This window comes from Seriola dumerili, unplaced genomic scaffold, assembly GCF_002260705.1.
Source record: "Seriola dumerili isolate Sdu_G_001 unplaced genomic scaffold, Sdu_1.0 BDQW01000191.1, whole genome shotgun sequence".
NCBI classification, from domain to species: Eukaryota; Metazoa; Chordata; class Actinopteri; order Carangiformes; family Carangidae; genus Seriola; species Seriola dumerili.
The window spans coordinates 7,773,066-7,798,808 of record NW_019174446.1 but is presented as its reverse complement, the minus strand read 5'-3'; the positions used below and the strand labels follow the sequence as shown (position 1 = coordinate 7,798,808).

At 37.7% G+C, this 25,743-nt stretch overlaps 1 protein-coding gene across 1 annotated transcript in view; it reads left to right on the top strand.

Annotated features, from left to right (window-relative positions):
* Positions 1-1,402: 1,402 nt before the first annotated feature.
* The window catches only part of LOC111227902 (adenylate cyclase type 2-like), a 60,689-nt gene continuing 36,348 nt past the window's right edge, over positions 1,403-25,743 (top strand). The window contains exons 1-3 of the mRNA XM_022753643.1: positions 1,403-1,867; positions 6,106-6,303; positions 19,694-19,855. Of these exons, the coding sequence (XP_022609364.1) occupies positions 1,637-1,867; positions 6,106-6,303; positions 19,694-19,855 (591 nt within the window). The 5' untranslated portion in view covers positions 1,403-1,636. The remainder of the gene's footprint in view (positions 1,868-6,105; positions 6,304-19,693; positions 19,856-25,743) is intronic.

Sequence of the window (25,743 nt, the reverse complement as noted above, 5' to 3'; positions counted from 1 at the left end):
ACAGAACAAACACATGCTCTGCCCCTCATCCTGGTACAAACACAGACAATGAATCTGTGTTGACAGCATGTAAGTGACTGTCCACCCATTTAATTACATTAATGAAGGTTGCAAAATAAATGTACTGGCCTAGAAGGAGCTCACACACACAAGTGACAACTCTAACAAGCCTTTAAATATTCTTTATCAATATTAATTTGCACAATTATAATATATTGCTTTGTGGACTTATCGGTAATTTTTCAGCAACATAAACTTAGCACCTAAATGAGGTAGTTCATGTTGAGAGGGGATTAGAGGAATCTGGAAGTTATCACTTATGCATCTTTACAAAAGCAGCACTTTGGCCACCACCACTTTGATCATGTATTGTGTGCAGAGTATGTGTGTGTGTTTGTGTTTTCAGGTGTGTGCATACAATATTTGAGCAAATCCAATGTCTGTGTCCCTTTTTTATGCCTCTGCGCCGGTTGCAGCCATATTGTTTTCGGGTTGTCCAGTCGTCTGTCTGTACGTCACATTCTCGTGGATGTGATATCTCAGTAACGTCTTGACGGAACTTCGTCAAATTTGGCACAAATATCCACTTTGACTCAAGGATGAACTGCTTAGATTTTGGTGGTCAAAGGTCAAGGTTGCAATGTTTTGGCCATTACTCACAAATGTATAGATCAATTATGTATATAAGAATAAAATTGTTAGTGTGTTAACATTTTATATCCAGTTGGTCAAAGGTCAACTTCACTGTGACATAATGTTCTGCAAAAGAACTTCTGGCCATTATTCAGTGCTGTAGCTCTATTTTTGTACATCTGCTACCAGTTCACCTTCAAGTTGTCATAGCTATTTTGACAAATCTTCAGGCAGATTACAATCCAACTGTTAGGGAGAGAGCAGGAGGGAGGGAATGGGATGATTGAAAAACGTAAAGTGTGATGTAGTTTCTCAGTTCTTAAAATCATCTTCTCTGAGATTGAGATGCAAACTTGAGTGCTGTGATTGAGCTCAAGCTCAATCACTGTTTTTTTCCCTAACCTCTGTGTTCCAGTTTCTCAGGTCAAATAATTACATGGCATTAATATCACATAATGTATACTGCCTAAATGTCAGTCCAGTAATTTCTCCACTTTTATTTTTTTCTCATACTCTCCGACTTCCCCCTGCTGCTGCACCTTCTTTTTCTTCCTCCCCTCCCCCTTAGCCCTCGCTCCCTCCCCTTTTCCCTTCACTTCCCTCCCACTTTTCTCTCTCACTCTAAAGAGCACTCAGTCTCTGCACTCCCCTTCATTTCCCGCTTCAACATGTTGGCAGGAGGAGAAAGAGGAGGATGCTGCGCTCTACCCTTGGTGTGTTCTTGCCACCTCTCCGGCCAGCACATGCTGCCTCTGACTCAGACTCAGCCTCAGCTTTCAGTTGTCTCCGCCTGAAGGACTTAAGAGAGGAGGTGGAGGAGGAACCAAAGGATACGCTGGACATTAGGAGCTCTCACACTAGGGTCCCCAACAGGAACAACAACAGCAGGAGAGTGGAACAGAGCAACTGCTCCTCATCTGTGGTGGAAACTACTAATACCTCAGCAGTGACCACCTCCTCTGGTTTCCCTCCCTCCTCTTCCTCCTTTTCGACTCCAAGATCCATGTGGCAAGAGGCAATAAGGAGGAAGCGTTATCTCCTGGACCGGGCAGGGGAGTCTGGTGAAGGGGATAAGGGAGGAGGAGGAGGTCAAGAGAAGAGGAACAGGTCCCCGGACTGGCTGTATGAGTCCTACTATTGTATGAGCCAGCAGCACCCACTGATTGTGTTTCTGCTCCTCATAGTGATGGGAGCCTGCCTGGCTCTGCTGACTGTCTTCTTTGCTTCAGGACTGGTAAGCTGCTCATTCACAATATGCACACACACATGCATTATGCAAATTAAAGAAGTACAAAAAAAATCCAAGACCATACAAACATATATGGCATTATACTCCAGCAAGATATATTGCATGCCGACACGTGTTGTGTGTCTGCAACGATATGTGTACAAAAATTCACATCAAATGTAAGCTCTGTAAACAGCGTGGACAGGTATATGTAGGCACGTGGGTACACACACACACACACACACACACACACACACACACACACACACACACACACACACACACACACACACTGCAGGCTCTCACACATTCTACATATATGTACGCTCAGACACAGACACACTCAAGCCACTGGCTTGTCAATACATGGGCTCCCCTCTCTCATAGACTCACACATAAAAACGTGCTTGTGCAACACCTATATGCATGCACATGCACACTCTCACAGCATGCTGTCCTCATCGCAGCACTAATGTGAAGAGAAGGGTGAGATAAAAGTGAGGGGGGAATAAGGGGCTTAGTTATTGTCTGAGCTCATGGTTGACTGAACTACAGAAAGGAGATCTGTTTCCCTCTGTCACTATTTTGACAGGATTATCTTTGCTTTAAAAGCCTGAAAAATTCAATGCAGTGAATTCAAGGTACTCTGTAAAATAAAAAGACATTCTGAGTTAAAAATTTTGTAAATAAGCATTTTGTCTTATTAGTATTTTACTATTAACAACCTATCTGATTATATGTATCTAAACATTTAATGATATAATAACACAATCTAATGGTTGATTTTTAAAGGATGTTCTAATATAGCCTTGTAAGAACTTAATTACATTTTTGCATTAAGAGAGTGCCTCTCCCATTCCCTGTCTGCTGAGTCTGCTATTAAGAAGGGTTTAGTTTAAAACACACTGAAAGAGACGGAGTGAGACAGAGAGAACACTAACGGGCACAAATCATCTCACTGCATCCCACAATACTCATTAGAATATCATTAATTAATAGGAACATTTATCTCTTTCAGCAAAACCTACAAAACTGAATGAAAACAGAATACTTAAGTTATCTTGCATGGAAAAGTTGTTTTCATGCTCTGTAACATACATTATAACCAGAAGATGATGAGTAACATCAGTGATTGGAGAGCCAGCCATTCCATTTCCTTGCAATCAAAACAATCATTCAAGACAAAACACAATCACTAAATGCCTAATTAGTCAACAAATGAAATCCCTTATCAAAAAGATTAGAAGAGACAACAGTCTTTGGAAGAATCATATTAAATCTGGCAACGTTTTCTCTATTTATCATTCTTTTGAGTCATTACATCAGCCACAGCTGGTGTTTGTACCCATCAGTTATAATATCATTTTGGATTTACTATATGATCCAGCTGGCTGAATTTGCGTTAAGACTGTGATAAGATGTTAATGTATCATTTAACCAGCAACTAAAACATTATGTAGTGTTTGAGACATAGATGCTCTTGAACCAAAAAGACAGACTTTGACATTTCAAGTTTTGAAAGTATTTCCCTACAATCAGTTCTAAAATATAATTTTACACTTTTTGGTAGCAGTGTTTTAATGGGGTCACAATAAATAAGCATTTCAGTAAATGTCTTTCCCCGTACGGCCACTGCTCAGTCTGTCTGTCCTACATCCTCTTTTTGCTCTCTGTGCTGTATAGGCATGACCTTTCCAGTTTCCTTGTTTTGTTTTTTTTCTCCATGATCCTCTATTTTACTCCATTCTCATGCGTGTGTCATCTCTCACCTCCTAATATATCTGTCTGTCTCTTTTATTTGTGTCCTATCATCCCTTCATTCTGCTTGCTGGCTGACCTAAATCCTGTGCTGTTTTGGAGCTCTGCTCTGGGCGAGACAAACTCTCTGTGGCTCTCTGCAGGCACACACATCCTCTCCTGTCCCAGTGCATTGACTGTGTGCATGAGAACGAGATTGAGGGAAGGTGGGGGTGGGGGGCTACAGAAAGAGAAAGGGAGAGATAGAGAAGATTGGGAGAAGTGCAAAGAGAAGCACTATGAGATAGGCTGGCCAAAGAACAGGTAGCTGGTTTGGACATGTCTGAACAAATGATGGAATTGATAAATAATGTTTTTAGTGAATACTGCCTGCAATGAATAGACTTACAAATTATTACATTTTAAAGCATGAATGATAATACATTTTAATGTGGTGTAATTTACACTGTGGATATTTGGAGCTTTTAAAGATCAAAAATTAAGGGGAAACCAGACAAAGCTCAGTCTCCATGGGTAGGGAAATGGCATCCCTGTGAAGTAAGGTCCTTTTTTAATGAGTGAGAGTCAGCAAATTACCAGCCCTGATATAAAGTAAATTAAAGCTGGAATGGGCATTCTGAACAATAAAACACAAGACTATTTGGGGTTGAATTCTAAGTTTGATTGTTGATGTCAGTGTGTTTTACATATTTCCCTGACTACACATTCATATGTGGTAATGAGGATGTGACACATCTGCACTACGCGTTTATATCCTGACCCTTTTCCATCCCCTGCCACACCCCTGGAAAAGCATTGATGGGATGATGCCTGGCAATGGCAAGCAGCAGAAACGACTCATTTCAATGTGCTATCCTCCTACATCCACCTTTAAGAAACTCCTGAAATTTTTATTAGAACTTTCAGATCTAAGTGTGTTTCAGAAAGGCAGCAGCAAATCCATTATGAATGTGGCTTCAACTTTGCTACTGGTTAACACTGGGGGCTTTTTAGGCTTTTTTCCTCACTACATAAAATGTTCTCAGTTCAGTGTAAAGGTTTTTTTCACTTTTACAGCAGTGTATTGAAAAGAGGATATGATCCTTGGTTTGTACACAAACCATATTTAAATCATTTTAACTGTTTGACTATAATATCCTGGTTTATACTTGATGATTTTACATGTTGTGGTGCGCAATCATTTGTCTGATGTTTTTATTTTAGACCCTGTTAAAAAAACGACTCTAACTAAGGTACTTGGGTACAAACGAGAGTGCAATTCATAAGAATAGAGAAAGCATATAAAATGTGCCTCTACTGAGCCATGAAAATCAATATTTCAAAATATACCACAAAGTATTCTACAAAAAGAAAACGATGCTGTGTATGGACTTCCAAAGTGACAGATTTGTTTAGTAGGATATCTGAGTCTAAGGTATGAAGAATACATAACTTAAATCATTTAAATATGATTCCTCATTTACATTAATTCTATCATCCTATTCTTACCTTTTACTGTATTTTGAGTTTCCCACCCTTTTGATTTATCTGTATTTTCAGTCATATCCCCACCAAAATAACTCTCTGGAGATAATCAGTTGCATTCAGTCGTCTAGGAGCTGTGCTACAGCGTGCTCTGTCAGATCAAGTGAATACTTCACTCACAGATAATGGACATCAACAGGATGGGTGGTATTTTTTTCTTTTCTAGGATGACTGGAAAAGCTGCCCACAGCATTATACTAACTACTTGTACTGAGGTTGGTGAAATAAGTCCAGTCCCAGAACATGCATGCTCGCAGCACGCTCTCAGTGATGGGCATGACAGGTGCTCATCGGCTGTGCTTCGTCGACCTGAGGCTGGGTGGTTGAGCATTTTAACCAACAGATGTCTCTGGTGGTTAAACCAATCTATTTAGGTTTCAAACTGAGCTGCACCAAACTCCTGGCAGGCCTAAGTTGACTAATAACCCTGATTTTAGTATGTAAACCTGAAATATTCTCATGTTGACTTTTACCTTTTGACCCTCCTTTATATTTTGTAGAGATATGGTATTTCATAGTCTATTTGTTTTCTTGTGGCTCAACCAGAAAGTTAAAGCCACTGAAAGACGTACAGAGCTAAAGGGCATTTGTTTCATCTTATCACTCTCAGGTTACATCTAGCAAAAGAAGGTTATTATAGTGACACCTTGTTGTGTTTAAAAAAGCTTCTCTGGGTGTGTCACCTGTCTGCCTTGCTTGTTTGTATTTTCACGACACTGAAGAGAAAAGACAGAACTAGGGGAGTGGCTTTTTTATAACAGCCTGTTTCATGCCCCCTTGAGAAGAATCTGTCTTCTATGTGTTATTCTTTTCTTTATCTCTTTCAGGCAAACTTAGTTTTCTCTCTAATTATTCCTCTTTTCTCTTATAAATTTCATATCTCTTTCCCTCTCTCTGAAATTGTTCATGTGTTTCACTGTCTCTCTCTTATGCTCTACTTTTTTTATTCTGTTCTTTTTCAGAACGTTGAGGACCATGTGGCCTTTGTAATCACTGTGCCCACGGCGCTGGCTATCTTCCTGGCTGTGTTTGTACTTGTCTGCATTGAGTCCATCTTCAAGAAGCTTCTACGCATTTTCTCTCTGGTCATCTGGGCCTGCTTGGTTGCCATGGGTTACCTTTTTATGTTTTCTGGTGGGATCATCTGTCCATGGGATCAGGTAAGACACAGATGTATTCTGTGGTGAATTCATTTGTTGTAGACAAACATGTGGTACATTATGTTTTATTTGATGGGTTTCCCCAGTTTTATTGGATTGCTTTGTGAGAAATTTAGTGGCTTAAGTAAAAGTCAATACAACAGATTGGAAATGACAACTTTGAATATATGGTACAGTTCATGGGTCACTCCCAAGAAGGATTGTCTCTTGAAAATTTACAGTATGTCAACAAACCATGCATGTTTCGTCTTTCATGCACTTGCTCTTTTTTCTGCTGAGTTCTCCTGTGGTGAATGACAACATCTGTAGGGTTTAATTGGCTTTAAGTGCACTTTGTGCTTGCATTTGTGAAAGTTAACCAGATAACCCCAGCCATATGTGTACCTTGATCAGGCCGACAAGGGCAAACGTGCTGCAACAGCCCAAAAAACTTCCACTAGGAGAAACAAGCTGCAATTTCATAACAATGCAGATTCAAACACAAATACGAAAATACAAACAAATACAACAACGGGAACGTGCTGCAAATGAAAAAACGTGCTGCAGGAAGCCAAAACAAAGAATTTAACAGTAAACACGCTACAAATACAGAAACGATGCAACAACAAAAACACACAAACCCCCAAAACAAATGCAACAGAAAAAAGTGCTGCATAATCAGACAACACAACGGAAATACTCTACGCCTCTAGGGGGAGTGCTAAGTGAAACACCTTGACCATAAGCTTGAGCGTCGACCCGAAAGGCCAGACCAGAGATACTCTATACAGAAGATAACACATTACATGCAGCGCCAATGGTATAAAATGGGATACATTTCCTGTCTTCTAACTGGCTGTGGTCATGCTTGCTTCTTCATCTCAAAACATAACAACAAAATACAAAACTAGACACAGTATGAATTTGCACCTGATTTTGCCATCTTAATATCTGAGCAATCCAGTACAAGATCATATCGATCTAATAATACTCTGTTTTAGTATTATTAAGTAAATAAATACAAGTTTTATTTCAGTTTAAACTTTTAATTCATGGTTTCAAATATAAGTCCCTCTAAACTTCTATGTTTGGAAAGCGACATCAGCAGTGCTGCAGCAGTGAAACCAGAACTGACAGAGAGAAGAGAGATCTGTGTTTCCAGTGTCTTGATGTGACGGAGACAAGTCTCGAATAAAGTTAATTTTCTTCTGATCTGTCAGTCTGTTTATTTTGACTGGTGGACTTTTGATGTCAGAATGTTCAGAAGATCTGTGGCTTTAGGAAAATGGATTCAGTATTTATTTTGGTGACAGTGGGGGCAAAGAATCTGTCATAATCTGTGATCACGTTCACTTCTCCCATTGGAATGAATAGACTCAGCCCTGCTGCTGGTCTCCTAAAGGGGCAGGGAGGTGGCGAAACCCACGAGACACAGTTACGGGAAATAATTGAAAGTGAACCGTCTCCTTTCTCAACTGTCTCTGGTCCGGCCTGAATATGCAGCGACTCTTTCTGTTGCATTTGTTTTGGGGGATTTTGTGTTTTTGTTGTTGCCTTGTTTCTGTGTTGGTAGTGTGTTTACTGTTAATGTCTTTGTTTTGGCTTCCTGAAGCACATCTTTTCATTTGTTTCGGGCTGTTGCAGCGCATTTGCCCTTGTCGGCGACTGTAAAGAACCCCACAAATACAACATTGACAACATTTCCCCCCAGATAACAGCATCAAATCTGGTAGCAAGAGAAGCTACATATTTGACTTGGCTTTTATTCACTCGTTTTTTATTATTTCTTTACTGGGATTCTACCTAATACCTAAACATATATATAGCTGGTCTGTAGACCAAATATGACTTTTAGTCTCTGATGAGAGAGTGTAGAGTGTAGTTAAAATGTCTTGGCTTGGAAAAAGAATATCCTTAAGCTTTTATTTCATCTGTTGTGATTTCTGACCTACATTCTAAAACAGGCTGACTTTTAAGTTTTGTATTGATCACACACATGGTTGAGTGCTATCTGACATCTTTTGTTCCCTTTATGCTTCTATTCAGTGTCAGTAAATAAAAGTAAAGGTTCTTTAGAGACTTTGTCAGAATGATAAACTAATGGGGTAAAAACTGTTACTGAAGTTTGTCCATACTAAAAACAAACCTATAACATATAAGATCTATGGGCTTCAAATCCACAGGTACAGCTGAGACGGTGTCCTGTCCACTAAAACATTAATGGCATGAGGTTCACCAATATTAATCATTTATTTATGTAATTAAAAAGAATATTTGATTATTATTGTAAATATCATTTTACCAGTCATTTACCATTTAACCAGTCATGGTTCAAATGTCATTCATTGTTTTTATTTAACACTTTCCTCTAAATTTTCTAAAGAGAGAAAATCAAATTGAATAAATAAATAATAAAATCACATACACGATATGGAAAACACTTGAGAAAACTAAAAAAAACAGCTGATATAGACATTGATTAACCAATCATTGGTCATTAAAAAGCATAAAGAAGAAGAATAAAAACAACATAAAGAAGAAATCTGAGGTTAGGTTATTGGTAGGATTGAATTGAAAGTCTTTGAATGGCTTACTGTTGAACAATTTGCTGCAATATGTTGTCACTGTTATTATGCCATATACTGTTTTTTAAGACAACTGATGGTAGATTGAGAAAGAATGACAGCATAACAGACTGTATGTCAAAGATCATGAATGTTGTGATGTGATGTGATGCCAGTAATCCACCCCAAAACCTTTCATTTTATTATTAGTTTGACCTGGTTGCTATCCCAGCATATGACAGTCAACATAAATGTATGAAAGCAGCAACATGGAATAGTTTTGCTGTTTGAGTAGAAAGCCACTAACAGCTCATGTATCAGTGTCATATTGATGGAAAAGTGCAGTCAGCTGCTATAAGGAAAGCCTGGCAGATGTGTTGTGTGAAACCACTGTAAATCAACTTGTGTAAATCAATACATTATTTTTGTCCATGCATTTTTCAAGCTTCTTAGGGCACCAATGTAGGCTGATTATGTCCCATGTGGCCCTCTCAGTACCACGCTGCACCATATGAGTCAGAATACATAAAAAAAAAAAAAATACTGTTGACCTAACAGCAGTTTGCCCATAAAGTTTTTATGGAATATTTTTGCAGGTTGCAGCATTAGCACAAGAGATTTAATGAAATGTAATTACGTTTTTCTGTGTATTAGAAATTACTGATGTAGTCTCTTGGACATGTTTGACAATTCTTTTCAGGAATGGTATACTTTATCCCAATATGGCATGTATATTACACTCTGTAGCAACATTACATCTGCAGTTAAATGTGGCAAGATGAACAAACAGCAGTTTCATTGCTACAGCCTTATGCATCCTTCAATAGGGCTCATTGAAAACAGCACAGTACATTAGGTCTTCATCATGTAAAAGCTGTACTCATTCAACAGTACTTGGCAAGACAAATGTCTAGTGTGGACTCATCTATCACAAAGAGGTAGCTAAAAATGCACTGATTCATATGTTACTTTATTTATTCCCTTCTTCTGCTGACTGAAAATGTCAGGCGATTATGCCATTACTGCTCTCTGACTGCTGCATCTCAGTCATGTTAACACTTATCTGAAGAGACAGTATTGTTGACTGGCTCTGCACTGTATTTGTGTTTTTAGGGGCTTGCTGCCATATTATAGACACTGCAATGACTCATTAGTGTTCTCACATTGCTCCACCTTAGTATACAGTATTTTCATTATACTTTCATCTCATTTACCACTCTGGAAACCAGAGAGCCTACTCCAGGTATCATTTTAATGAATGTAAGTCACATCTCTTTATGCAGCCACTAATGAAAAAGCTTTAAATAATATATAGTATATCCTGTGTTTGCCAACAACCTGGTATAAATGAAAACAGTATTAGCATTCTATTAGCCTGAATGTGAATTTTAAGCCTCCCCTGAGACACACTAATGACTGTACTAAAAGGAATAGTTTTTCATATCTCTCAGGCTTAGAGGGCATCTTATGATCGCACTCGAATTTTTCACATCTATACAATGCTTGGCATTGAAAATTAAGTCATGTGACACTACACCTGTCAGTAGTACTACAAAATGATGATTTTATGACTGAAATTTACTTTTCAAGAAAAAATGCTAAACACGTGCTGGCACTGTGCCATAAATGAAGGATTTATGAGGATGAGGATTTGCTGGCTTTCCTTGTCATATACAATAAATTATTTTTGAATTTTGGACTGTTAGTCAGACAAAACAAGACATTTGCACACATCATCTTAGGATATGGAAAATCTTTTGGCCATTACTTTTTTTAATTTGACATTTAATAGACAAAATAATTTAAAGATTAATCCAGAAAATAATTGTGACATTAATTGACAATTAAAATTGTTAGTAGCAGCCCTACATTTTCTTTATTTGGTTAATAAGATTAAAGAGCTTATAGTTTCCATGTAAGTGTAGAACAAGGTTTTTGACATGGAGTTTCAACAGAATTGAATCCACAAACCATTTTATATCTCAACCCTGAAGTATTGCCCTCCTTGCTGTTTAAGTTCTTCCACTTGTAACCCTGGACTTGGAGCATGCTAAGCATTTGCTTATCAGCCAATTATATTAATAACCAAGTCTTTGAGTCCGTAGCCACCCTGGTGTTACTGTGCAGTTGCTAAGTGGATGTCTGCTTTAGAAAAGAAATGAAGGAAGGCAAAGTAAAAGTCTGAGTTAATTAAATGCTTTCTGTGCTGTAAGGAGGAGGTAGCTATGAGAAGTTGGGAATGAAACGGTGATTAGAAGGAGGGCTTTATGCCCTCCCACTGCCTCACCTGTCATGTATAGCCCTAAGCTCATTAAGGATGATGGCTTTTGTCCCATGTCTTTCATACATTGTTGCTTGTCAGTGGATGAAAATGTTTCTAGCTGTAGTCACATGAAAAAAACAGACAACAGTGATAACTGAATGACTTGTACAGCTAGATAGAGAAGTTGCTAGCAATGTGGTGAGTGGAGAGTGCAAAAGAAAAATAGGACAGAGAGATGGAGACAGGATGAAATGATAAATGATATCTTAGGATCTCTCTGTATCGTATTGCTTTTATGCTGGTACTGATTGGTTTGTGGTTCAGTTGTAGTGCACCATGTTAATGAAATGCTCTCTCTGAATTTTCCTGCTTTCCTGTTTATGGTTTTTGCTGCTTGTTATAAATTTTGCCCCCTAGCACTCTGGTTGAACTATGCATAAAATTTGAGCCTCTGACCCCTTCAAATTTCATTGTTCACTCCTGCTCTACTGGCATATAAATTGCTTCACAAAAGAAATGTGGCATGGTTTGCTGTCACTCATGAGACAGAAGTGGATGATACAAATATGTTCTCTTGAATCAACTGTGTTTACGTCCTGTTACCTTCACCCATTTTGTGAGGGCACACACATGAAATGTGTTGTGATGATTTTTTGTGTGACTGGGCACTAATGCCAAAGAAAGCAGCTGGCTTAGGTAAATTTTAATGTCAGACAGAATATGGTAGACTAATCAAAAGTCATGAAAATCCTATAAACTCCTATAAACACTGAGATGCCCATCAAGGGCTCTTCAAATTAACTATATACCCCAAACTGGTTGTAGTGGCTTGTAGGGTTTCTACATGACATGAAGAGAATGTAGGAATACATGGCAAAGAAAATGAGGAGAGGAAATATGCTGAGGTTCTTAAAACCTGTTGAAAGCTTCATCTTTCATTTATGATAGTGGTTTATGATGCAGGATGTGATCATCATGTTTTTCCTACAGCAGATTTATGTATCTGTTATTTCTGTAGATGAGAAACTGTGCTCTATTCCCCCACTTGATTTTTTGTTGTGCAAGTCAAAGTCAGCTGACACTCAGGAGAAAAGGGTTGCATTAAATATTTATTGAAATATTCTATACCCATAGACTCTGCACTGTATACACTTTTAATTTGATTGATCACAGAAGAGCAATTTTGCAACCACTGCACAAGGATTACCATGCAACTTCTACCATAGTCCAGCAGTCAGTGTTACCTGAAAATCTCATTCAATATTTATGCAGTAGTCATTCAATGTGTGTGAAAATGTGGTTTGGATGATAAGTTTTCTGCAACATGGCCAGTTTCTCTTTTTTTATATATATCTCCAGCATTATCTAATCAGTGACGGCATTATTTCATCTTTAATTAGCTTGTGCTGTTTTTGTTTTTTTTTTGTTTTTTTTCAATAAGTAACAGAAAGTTCTTGTTTGCATTCCTGTTTGCCTTGTATTTCTTGTATTATTATCCCCATGTTAAATTGGCCATGATAATGACCTTTGACTGTTACTGTCAACGAATGCCATCTAATATAGTACAAAAAAGCACATAAAGCATCTGTTTAGACACATGGTTGACCTAAAATGACACCATAATACATGTAGGTAATAAACGTTTCATATAATTAAAAATCTGCTGATAAGACTAGTAGACCATATGTGACCAAATATAACACTTTGGCTTTAAGAAGAAGGTGAGGTCAGGGATATGCAGCGTGATGTGGAGGCTCTGTGCTGCCACAGCTTTAATAAGCTGTCCTCACGTCTTACCCTTTTCTTAACTGTGTTACACATTGTTTTGTATTACTCTCGACGTACTAATGTGCATTCTTCTGATAGGACAGCTCTGATAGGACACCTTTTCTGTTGTCAATTACCATTGCCTAAATAGAAGCCATTGTTATACTTGACATAGGGGAAGGAACTGTCTGAAAACGATGGTGGACAAACTGTATGATCACCTCCTAGTAAGTCCTCCTGCAGCTTCATTTTACAGTATTGGAAATATCCCTCACTCTCTGTTATTCTTTTTGTCATTACATATTAGTTTCCATAAAGCCTGCTAACAAGCTAAATTGACTTCTTGACTGCAGGAAATAAAATGACTTGTGGAGCTTATCCAAACAGTTTGAGTCCAGATGGCACTTATAATTTAATATAATTTAGTTTAGTTTCTACTACGGTTTGGACAAAACTAATTGAGTTCCTTATTGTGCTCCATATGTTTGTTTTTTTAACTCTAGTGGCATGAAGCAGCTTCCCCACATAGGGGTCATAGTCAGCTGCCAAAATAACTATTATTTGTGTTGACATCCTCAAAGAGAGACAGTGAGAGAACAAGATATAGTTACAATACAAACTGCACTGTCAGTACAGTACATTGTCAGTTAAAAGAAATAGCACAGAGGCTCAGAATTTTTCCTCAGCTGTTGTTGTGCTCACTGCAACCACCCTCCCCGAGTTAGTTTGTATACAGTATAATTTCCATTTTCAAACCTGAAATCAATTGGATGCTTATCCTCTCCCCACAAAGTCCTCTCTCTTTGCTGACGGTGAGGAGAAGGGCTTATCTGTGTGGTCCAGTCTCTACCCCTCACTGAGAGATGTCTGGACCCTGCCTCCTTTCCTCCCTTCCTCCTCTCTGTCTCTCTTGATTCCCTCACTGTCTCTCAGTCACACACACATACACAGACACTCTCGCTCTCACACACACACACACACACACACACACACACACACACACACACACACACACACACACACACACACACACACACACACACACACACACTCCTTTGTGAGTATACAGCCAGCCTCATTAGCCTTTAAAGCAGAGGTGGGCAAAAGGGAGTTGGGGTGAAGGAAAAGGCCTGCCAGTATAAAATAGTAAAGAGGAGGGTAGATGGCAAAAGTAGGACAGGAGCTACTGATAGAGAAGACAGGCAAATAGAGAGGTGATAAGGGAGGAAGGCAGACAGATTTAAATAGGAGGAGTAATTTTCTTAAAACAGGTTAAAGTTTTGAAAAAAGTCTTTAATTTTTGTGTGAAACATTTTACTTTATCTCAGAGATCAAGGATGACTTGCCTGACTGATTTGTTGAAATTACAAAGCAAGGAATTTCTTATCTTCTGTGTTTAATTCTGCGACTTCACTATAGAAAAATCTTTTTACTTACATTTAGTCAGTATAAGTAGAGATGAGCATTTCTGTCTTTTTTAGGGTTTAGCAGACTGACACACACAGTACAAGCTCATATAGACACAGGCTCTACATTGTAAATCTAGCCTATAAACTAATCTTTGCCACAGACTGTAGACTAAAAGCCTGATGTAATCGGACACTCCATCTCTATAATTTGTTTTGTAAACCCTCCTCACTGTCATTATCAAGGAATTGATTCATGGGTAGAGGCAGAGTTGACTGTACCATGATGGACCACAAAAAGCCTTGTCCACTTAATTGTCAGGGAGAGGGTCCTTATGTGCTTGCATTAACCACAAGGACGAATGCCCATCACTGTTTTTATTACTGCGTCAAGTATCAAGTTTACAGGATAACTCAGCAGGTGTATTTTCCCCAGCAGCCTCTCCATTATCCTTGATACAGTTTCATGATTGAGTTAGCAGCATTGGATTTCAGAGCAGTCATTTAGAAGGCTTTCTGGACTCTTAAGCATATTATTTTGCCTTGCTAGATGATATTTAGCAGCAATTAGCATCTCTCTCTTGTAGTAAGAAGTACATTAATGTTTTCTTTTGACATAATGGATATTAACAAACAGGAGAAAATGTTTATGATCTGGTGCTTCTTGTTTTACTGTGGCTTTTTTAGTTCTGTTTTGATACATACATTTTTACAGTTGCTACACCGCAGAAACACTGCAGCCACTGTAATAATGAAGTCCTACTCTGATCTACAATCAGGAATACTGCCACCGTGTTTACATTTTTGTCTTTTTTTTTTTTTTTCCTTTTTTTTTCTTTTTGGGAACTTTCGTCTCAAGACTGGTCACCCCTAGTTAGTGTTCTCACCTCTGCTGGTCACCTGAAAAACCTCTCCACAGCCGTGATTAGTTTATTCATTTCACCACACATAAAAAGATGATTATTTACCATTCTCCTTTTTGCCAGATTGGTAATGTTGGCACAGGACAATTGAATTCCTATCATTGTTGCCTACTTTTCTAATCCTGCAACCTCTTCTCAGTTGACTGCCTCATAAAGGCTTCCACTCTGTCTTTATGTTTGCATTATGGTTACACTCTTGTTGCCAGCGTTACTGAGCCATGACATTGTAAGAATAAAATAAGACTGTGCCCAATTAAGGCTTGGTCAGGCCGTGGCATAGGGAGATTGGAAACAGTTTTTTCCTGGGTTGCCGTAACGCAACTGCTTTCTGCAGAGGCCAACACAAAGAAACAAGAGAGCAAATGAATCAAACTTCTTTTTTTTTTTGTAATTTCTTGTTTTATTTGATTAAGAGTCCAAACCCCAAAAATCTTCAGTTTATTATATATCATATAAGACAAAGAAAAGCATCAACTCATCACATTTCTGTAATTTCTTTCAGTGTAACAGTACTTTAAATTTGGTCACTTGTCCATAGTGTCATATCCCCTTTGCACATGTGTCAGAATGGTGGTTGTCTGCCAGAAGTTGCCATAAGTTCACTTTTTATCCAGTTCTAAACATAAATTTTACGATACAGTTTTTAGATCTTGGCCGTTTATTTATTTAATTATATTATGTTAACTGGGCAACTATTGGATGACTGGATCTTAAGTTATCAGAGAAATGAGGTGAGCAAACGCTTGCAGCCCCATCCACTGATTTTTAACGTGAAACTTCTTTATTCAGTGATTTTGTTTTGAAAAGGCGGAGGTCCGTGTGGATAATTTGAAACTGAAGGAATTCTACCTGGGAGATGCTGACTACATTGATGGCAATGGTGGTGATGACAATAACTGCTTCACAACATCATCGAACTCTGTCTTTTGTTATTGTTTTGATTGAGAGACCCCATAGTAGTAGAATGTTACATATTGTGTGATCAACCAGCAAATGTGGGGCTTTTTGGCTTGAAAAATAAAATGATCAGTTATTAAATAGTTGCCAATTAATTTTCTGCTGATTGATTAGTTAATCAACTAACCGTTTTGTTTTACTTTAGACATACTTTTGTTTTCATAGTGACAGTCCATTAAAACAATGATTCTTGCAGTTGCAAAGCTGTCAAGAGGTACAAGCACAGTGCCATGTTTGTTGGACTCAAATCTGTGCACCAGCCTTGCTTTTGAGAAAAAAAAAAAAAAGCCTTTTCCCTGGATACTCAAAATAATATTTTCTGTCATGCAGAAGGGATTATTACGGGGAGCTATTGGTTTATGCAGTCATGTAAACGGCTTAAATAGAAGGGAAAATGGAAATGCCAGACTGCAGATCTATAAAGATAAGCTCCACTGATTGTGGAAAAAGAGACAGTTGTTGCGAAGGTTGGGCTGAGGGGGCGATACAGTTTGGTGGCCATAGTTGTTCTATAACTAATAAGGAAAATTGGTGGTAACATGTGAATGCAGCAGATGAGACAAATCACTACAGACTACGAAGATATTCAAGTTGACTTCAAGAAGCCAGGATACTGTGCACTGGCAGCTTACTATGTGCCTTTTCCAATGGACCTCTAGAAATCAGAGGTTACTCATCTTGACAAGTAGTTTGCCTCTGATTATAGACTGTCTCATCAATACTGTTGTTCCACAGAGGAAAAAAAGGCACAGACCTGGCAATGAAATAAGCCATTTCAGGTGGTCTAAAAAGCTAGCCATTCCTTTGTTGTGTACAGGAAACAGATTATACACTTCATGGGCTATATATATATATATATATATATATATACACACACACACACACACACACACACTGTATATATATTATTTCTTTAGGTGGAGGCTATCTAATTTCATATTGAGTGAAATTATGTGTCACTAGAACATTAACAATTAACAATAATTATGACTTGTTTAATACCTGTATCTGTTTTTAGTGCGATAACTTTATACATATTTGTCCTTACCGTTTAAGACATTCAGCATCAGTCATGGGCTCCCTGTATGAAGGTCCAGGTTACAGTACCTGTTCCCGCTCTGTAAATACTGCAGAAAATAACAGCAGTAACCATCACTACAACTGCTCATCTAGGAATAAAAAGTAGTCGTAATTTTCTGTCGGTAGGAAATAATTGTAATAAGCTTTTTTTTTTTTTTTTTTGTTCTTTTTTTTTGTGGTGGTTGAGAGACATTAAGAAGTACTACATTATTGTTGCATTAAAGCCTTCAGGATTCTTTTTGACAGGACAGCACTTGTCATTTACTGTCGTATAAAAACTGGAGTATAACTGGTAACGTAATATGTCAACAAATATTTACTCTCTACAGCAGATCAAGAGCTGTGATGATCTTGTTAATACAAAGTACTTTAGTTAATTGTCAGGAATTAATATTTAGATCGATTTTGTAATGACTGTGCTCAGTGTTTCAAGAGGACAATTGACATGATGCCTTTTTAAAAGAAAAGGCTGGGACCATCTTCTCCATTTCAGCCAAATAACACTTGGAGCATTTCAGCTAATCATCAAATGGTGGCTTATGTTTTGAGTGGCCTTTCATTGTAGTTGATTTGAAAAAAACAAACTTAAAAGATGAGCCAACTGAATAAGGGGATGCCTAACATAACCTTTGTTGAAAGGGATTCTTTTTGTTCTGATTCTTTTTTTCATCCCCAGTAAATTACGGGCAAAAGATTGCACCTGCTCTCCAGTGGCAGTCATGCAGGGGATTATGGGTAGAGTGATATATCAGGTTATCAATATATCAAGGTGATACTGGTATTTTATGAAAAGATCATACTATACTGGCCACTGTGTGACATCCTCCTCCAGCATGATGGGTGTGATACAGCAGAGTTATGCCATTTGTAAATTGTATACTGATCAATAATACATTAAATGTACTGTGACCTGCACTTACAACAAAAGTATAAAATATATAAGAATATGAACATGTCAGTGACTTGATATATAATCATTATTTTTATACAATGAATTAAATGACAATTTGAATGACAAATCGTTCCTATTGTTAGACTAGAAGAATAAAAACACAGTTGTCAGCTAATTCTATTTCAGTTTTCATTTTGAAGTGTTTACTTTTCTGGTACATCATACTGACCTCCACTTCTCTTGACTTCTGCTCTTCTGTTCTTGGAGGAACAGTCACAGTCTGCTTCCCTATTGATCACGCTATCATAGAGCAACCAAAAGCAGAATTTCATCAAAAGACACAATTTACAGCACAGTCCAATTGCCGGAAATTATCTATGCTTGAAAAACATTGATTTTATTATGATGATCATTATGATTTATGATCTTTCAAAAAGAAATTTATAAATTGGTTTTAATTGCTCCTAAAAAGCTATTTATGATTAAAAATATGTGTTGTACCTTCCATGTATCATGTGTTGCACTAATACTGCATTATATTGAAACTTACTACAGTGAAAATAAAAACACTCTTGAATATAATGGTTGCATTTTGTTTTAACATGCTAAACCATTAGAAGATTAGATGCCTGCAACAGATGATCATTATTCGGCTAATTAGAAAATATTTCCTATGTTTATCAGGAGTGAAGCAGCAAGAGGTCTGCAAATGCAGAAGACACATTCATTTGAGCATAATTTTAATTAAGCATTTTCTTAAAGGCAACTGTCCTTTGATATTTGCTACTATTTACATTTACTAGTTAGCTACTAAGAAAGTATAAGTGTAGAACTGTATGTTAGTCACCCAAGCTTAAACAGAGGAACTACTGTTTTTTTCTCATTTTTAGTCACCCCTCCTCCTCTTGCTCTGTTGCTTTTCTTTCCTGTTTCCATCTCACTGCCCCCTACACACTAACCCCACTTTCCCACTGGCCCTGCAAATAACTCAAGAAAGGTTAACTGGCACCTGGCTGCAGAACAGAACACTGGCCTCTTTCTGTCCATGCACAACAGCAGATGAGCTGCTTTAACCCTGCAGCAGGACGCGTATTAAAGAAGTATGTGTGTAGCTTGGGTAAAAAGGGAAGTGCTACACGTGCTGCATTGAAGGTGTCAGGTTTGAAGTGTTAGAGCTGATTGTCCCCATTTTTGCTTCCAGAAATCAAGGGAGCTAATATAAACTGGAGATTCTGAGAATGTTGTAATGGGTCGACTATTTATTACACAGCATTCACACTGTATATGCTTATTGTATTATATGTCCTTTCCTCCTTTTTCTCCTGTCAGTGAGTCTCTTTATATCAAATACCTCTCAGAGAGGGCCTGTTTTTTTGTTCTTTACTTAATAGCCGTACATAAATAAGTTTGACTTCAACAAGCAGTGTTCATAGTGTTCAGACTTCCTGGGTCATGGTTTTCTTTCCCCACAGTGACTGTCAACACTGATTTTATCTCTGTCTGTATTTTCTTTTCTTGTTTATCCATCGCTCTCATCTTCTTTGTCATTCTCTCCACAGGTGTCATTCTTCCTGTTCATTGTGTTTGTGGTTTACACTATGCTGCCGTTCTCCATGCGGGACGCCATCATCGCCAGTGCCCTGACCTCAGCCTCTCACACCATTGTGTTGAGTGTCTGCCTGTCCACAACAGCTGATCACATGGAACCAGTAGTGTGGCAGGTAAGGTGATCAGTACGGTGGTCATCAAGGGCAAACATGCTGCAATGGCCGAAAACGCTTCCATTAGGAGAAACATGCTGCAAATTCAGTTGTCACCATATAGGAGCAAAAACTGGCCTGTAAACAAATACAAGTAAACAGGAGTTGTGTTCTTTTCATTTGTCAACTGATTAAAGTGAGTCAGTTTTATACTTAATGCTTTATGATCTACATGGAGTAGAAATAAAAGTTTTGTCTCCAATTACTTATAATTGTGATGGTTTAGGCTATAACAGCAGTGACGTTGATGTACGCTTCAGCGGCCAATGCAGCGTCTATGTATATATATGCGGTCTACAGCTAAAGCTGTTCCTCTTAGCGCACCCCCTAGAGGACTGGAGAACTTCTGTGGCGCTGCCTGGATATGCAGTATTTTTTTCTGTTGCATTTGTGCGTTTTTGTTTTAGCATTGTTTCTGTATTTGCAGCATGTTCTCTATTAGTGTATTTGTTTTGGCCTCCTGCAGGACGTTTTTTCATTTGCAGCACTTTTCCATTGTTGTATTTGTTTTGTATTTTCGTATGTATTTTTGAATTGGCATTTTTTCTGAATTTGCAGCACGTTTTCTCCTAGTGGAAGTGTTTTGTGCCATTCCAATGTGTTTGCCCTTATCAGGCACCATAGATCAGACCTAAGTGTGGTTAAACGGTACCACTCACATGCATGTACAAAAGAGCAAACACTGAATTACACAAATCCACAAAATATGGACATACACATCCGTGTACCTCAAGTTAACACAATTAATTCATTAATTAAGCACTAATTATTATGTGTTAATTAGTGATGTGACTATTGTATAATTGGCCGGCACTATAAGGAAAACAACAGAATTTACACAAGGACTCGGTATAAAGGAATACTTAAACAGTTTGTGAAGTACACTTATTTACTTTCTTGCCAAGAGTTAGAGGAGAGGAGAAATACCATTGTCAAGGTACATATAAAGCTAAAACCACCAGCAGCCAATTTAGCTTAAAGCTTAATGAGTGGAAACTGCTAGACTGACTGTATCAAAAGGTGAAGCTGAAACTCACTGATTACATGTTTTATTTTGTTTGGTTGAACAAAAAACAATGTAAAAATTATAATTTGCAATTTAATGAGAGGGGTCATGCTGGAATATTTTCTGGTTTGGACCAGTAACTTCCTGGAGTTGGTAACTATAACTTGCTAAAAGTTATTTTCTTTGTTTCACTCACTACAATTCAGTAAACCTATACTGTCATGTAGACAGACAGACAAAATGCTTAAAGAATAATTTTGAATTTTGCTATAATCAGTTGTGCTCAAACTTGCGTGTCACTTACCTCCTGTTCACAGGGTGCAATGCTTTCCTGAACTCATTGTATTTAAAGCAAACAAACACACATTAAGCTGTTTTATACTCAGCAAACTTGCATCCTGCCCTATCCATACTTTGTGGTAAATATAACCACAGTTTTTTGTTTTGTGGTTCCATTTGTTTTACCATCCAGATGGAATCTTAATGGAATTGCTTTCCTTTCCAGACATGTGTCTATTTTCCTTCCCTGTTGAAAAAAATGCAAATTTCTGGTCATTCTACCCATACGGTATGTATTTTTAGCAAACAAACAAATGTGACCTTTAAACTAAAACTAATTTAGCATAGCAGGTGAGCGATAGAAATTCTAATGGGTTTTTTTCATACTTTATTAAAAGGTCACCCACTTTCCAGCAGTTTTGTTGTTTCAAGCACAAAAATGTTCAGGCATTTGGCATATGCAGAGAAAGGCAAAGAAATAACAATATCAAGAAACCAATTATCTGGGTAATGCAGGCTATAATTAATTTGAGCTTATTCAAACCTGATTCCAAAAGTCACTGATTGCCCATACACCCAGGGCTAATTCCAACTAATGCATAAGGGAAACATTAATTTAACAAGCATGTCACAAAAACCATGCCTCACTGATAATCATACATTCAGAGACCGTGATGCAGTTTAGCGTTTCACAGTCAAATCACAAAGGGCATTGCTAGCATAAAGGAAGATTGAATAACTTTTATTTTACCATGTCTTCCTACATCGAAATTGCTCTTTCTCTAAAGCTTTTCTAAATATATTGCTGTTTGTCAGCTGTATTCTGTGTAACTGATTTGTGGTTGCAGAAGAATTGATTATAAATGGTTATTCATCTTAATGGTACAATTTTTATCATACAGTATGAATGCCACTGTAGTAGTCTTTTCAGGCACCGCTAAAGGATTGATTTGATTGTTCAGCAGTTCAGCTTTTTGAAAAAACATAAATGAAATGTCCATGTATAGTCTCATATTCAAAGGATATATTGTCCTTCAGTAAAGACATTTCCAGCGCACCTTTTTAAAATAATTCTTAATAGGCTTATAAGACGATGTGTATAAATAAATATAGATGGCTTGTGCAACTGGAGCTCTTCCCTAGTTTTCGGTGTTGGTCCTTGTGCCTGTATTTTTATGCATTTTTTGTGTTCCCTTCTCTTAAACCTTTGCAAAGATTCTTAATTGCGTCTGTGAACTTTGCTGTGATGGCACTGTTATTTGATTTCCGCTAACGTTTCTTCTTTCGTGCAACTGTAGCATGGGCATACTGGCATCTGGGCAGCCTAGGGCTCTATGCTACATGGTCACTATCTGCCAGCTCCTCTTGTGCACCAGGTCAGCTTGCCTGTCAGCACAGTCCCAGTAGCAAATCTGCCAGAGAGGAGTGCTCTTTAAGAAAATCTCCCTGGTAAAAAATAGTGGATAGCATCAGTGAAGTGAAAGCAAATAGGTGATTGAAATATATCTTAGCAAAACAAAATACCAGGATTCGTATTTTTGGATTTCTTCTGTGAATGTAAAACATAATGATGGGAAACACTTTGTTCTTTCCACTAGTAAACACACACTAAGACAAATCCTGGCTCTGTGCTTGGTTATCCCTTTTAATTTGTCAGTTACAGTGATGATATTTTTTAATCAGTTTTTTGACATTTCTTAGGGCCAAGACTATGTGGTTCTGATGATTCTGATGATTTCTAAATCTGGGTCATAATTGGTTCCAATTTTTGATTTTGTATGTTTTGTGTCAATAGTTTAAGGGTCCAAAAATGACAACTGTCTGTCCTTGTAGGACTCCCCATGCATGTCCTGAAAAATGGAACCTTGCAGTTGTAATCTATGCCCTTAGATGACTGTAGCCTGCATCTCAAAAAGTTAGAGAAATTTTCAGTTTAACAGCGATGATGTTATACCTTCCTTCCAGCAGGATTAAGGTATAATTATGGAATGATTTTATTTTTGCACCTGTCACGAGTGCAATATAACTCTCATCATTGTGTTCTGTAATCACATGGAAGTACATTCAGTCTGCCATGGAAACAGCACCTGAGTGGCTGTCAGAAAATATTGGATCCAATAACCTGATGCTTACTCACTTCAATACTTGTAGTAGTAGTAGGGTGCTGGCTCTCATTATAGAATGGCATTGGCCTACAGCAGCTGGGGAGATCAAATGAAAGGCATGCCAAGGCTTTTGATAGATCTCGGTAGATTGCAGGGCTTGGAATCAGATTTTTTACATCACCATTAAAAACTGCTACCAGATATTATTGATACTGATCATTCCAAATTTCCATTTTATGAGCCAGATTATACAGATGCATGATCAGTAGCTTAATGGCATTTTCCCCATTTTTCTACAGTGATCAAATACTGTAAAGCCAAGGTTCACTTCTATCTTTCAACCATATCCCACAGCTTTTTCAGTGATTTTAAATTCAAGTTTCAAGTTTAAGATCTAGTTTCATCATGTGGTCTAAGTCCAGAACTCACAAGTTGTGGTTTAAGAGGGGTCATTTCTGTACACTCCATCCTTGAGAAGGCCTTGGGATAGAATTGAGAACTCTGAGCAAAGTTAGTGATTGAAGCTTGTGTGAAAATAAAACCGAAAATAATGAGTCTCATAAACTCAACAATGGTAGGCTGGGACTTGTTGTCCCCACAACAACAACAGTGTCTGCACTGTGTTTTTATTCTGGGCCTAAAAACAAGCCACTCAATTACAGATCGCTATTTGGAATTAAAAGCTCTTGTTTTCTCTTTCTCTCTACCTTTCTTTTCAATTTGTATTTCACGTAATCTTGCCCTCCCTCTTCTCTTGATTTAATAAGCCCACATTGTCCTTTATTTGAACTAACTTGGCTAACGGTGAGATCTGTAATCTTTGTCTAGGTCAATATAAAGGTTTGTAGCAGTTTGAAGAACCTCATGCAGTTAATTTTGTGGTTTTTATCATAGATCCAATGTAGATGAAATGTTTCTATCACACATAATACTGTGTGCATTTAAATTGTAGGGATTAAATGAAGCGCTTAAAAAGACGTCAATGACAATCATGATTTCATTCAGATCCTGCCAGGTTGTCTTATAACTTTGCCCACAGCTATCTATCAGTCAACTGTAATCTAAGTACTGTCACTTTTGCCTCATCTTCACTTTATCTTTGTACATACTGTATCCTGTGTAAGTCTCTGAGTTAATGTTAGTAATTTAGGACAGGTACACATTTGTCTGTAGCCTGATTGTAACAGTTCCTTAAGATTAGGCCTTGAATTTCCATTTTGTTGTAGGCCAAATTTGATTAGAAGCCATTTTCTTTGTGTGTTGATTTGGAGCTGGGAAATGATGAATGGTGTGTTTCTATTATGTGTCCTGCTCTGAGTGAGAACACATAGAGACATAATTGCATACACACATACCGTCCATAGGTCCCTCTTACCATAAGGAAATTTTGGGTATTGGTCTGAATGCTTGTAATTTTTTAATATATACAGTAAGACACAGCATGTATAGTGCAGTACAGTAGCTTTAGGCAATATAACTGTATAAGTAATGTTGAGGATTTTTGACTTACCGTTTTTATCGCACTAGCAATCCCTTTAGTATTGTTGTAATAGGCCATGCTGCAAAAAGAGCAGAACTGCTGTATGGCGGTATTGGATTTTTTTAATATGATTTTTGCATCAATGTGATAAAATACCTTAAATTGACAGCTGGGTTAGCTAGAATCAGACATTTCTATTAGGGCATTTTATCCAGCTTCTCAGTTGTTTATCTTGAAAATTAACTATATTATGATATGTCAATATTACGATTTACAACTTACATGTACTGTCAGACAGGATTTTTCCATATTAAGTCCTGTAATGTATGTGTCTTTCTGTCTGTGTGTGCCCTCTGTATATTTGTGCTTTTTGTATGCCTGTGTAAGTGTGTGTCTGATTGAGAGAGTGAATGCATGCATTTTCCTCTGACTGTGTTTCACTGGCAGTATGCCAGTGTCAGTTCAATCCTTTGTCTTGGGACAGGCTGAGGCTTACATACTTCTTCTTAGATAAGAGCAGTGAGGTTGAGTGATAGGATGCTCTAAGGCTTAAATGTCAGGGGGTAACTACCTAACAGCAACTATAAAAACCTTTCTATATGGCATTTACCATGCTATATAGCTTATGGGTTTGTAGCTCTCCCACATACTTTTCAATCAGATGGCAAATTGGTTAACACGCTTCTTGACTTCATTACAATATCTGACTTCCTGAACAATTAGCTCTGGTTGGACACAGAATTGAAGATTTTTTTTCTAGTGTTATAATTTGTTCATAGGGCTAAAGTAAATATTTTTAACTTGTAGTAATATCACTTGAATATACTTATAATATGCAGTGTACTTAAAGATACATCTAAAGATTGTTTCTTCTAGAGCCTAAGACTTACAGTTATTGATCCCCTCCCTGATATTTTTAGGTGTTGGAAATATATCTATTTGAATAATTTAGTTCTTAAAATGTCAAAAAGCTGTCTTT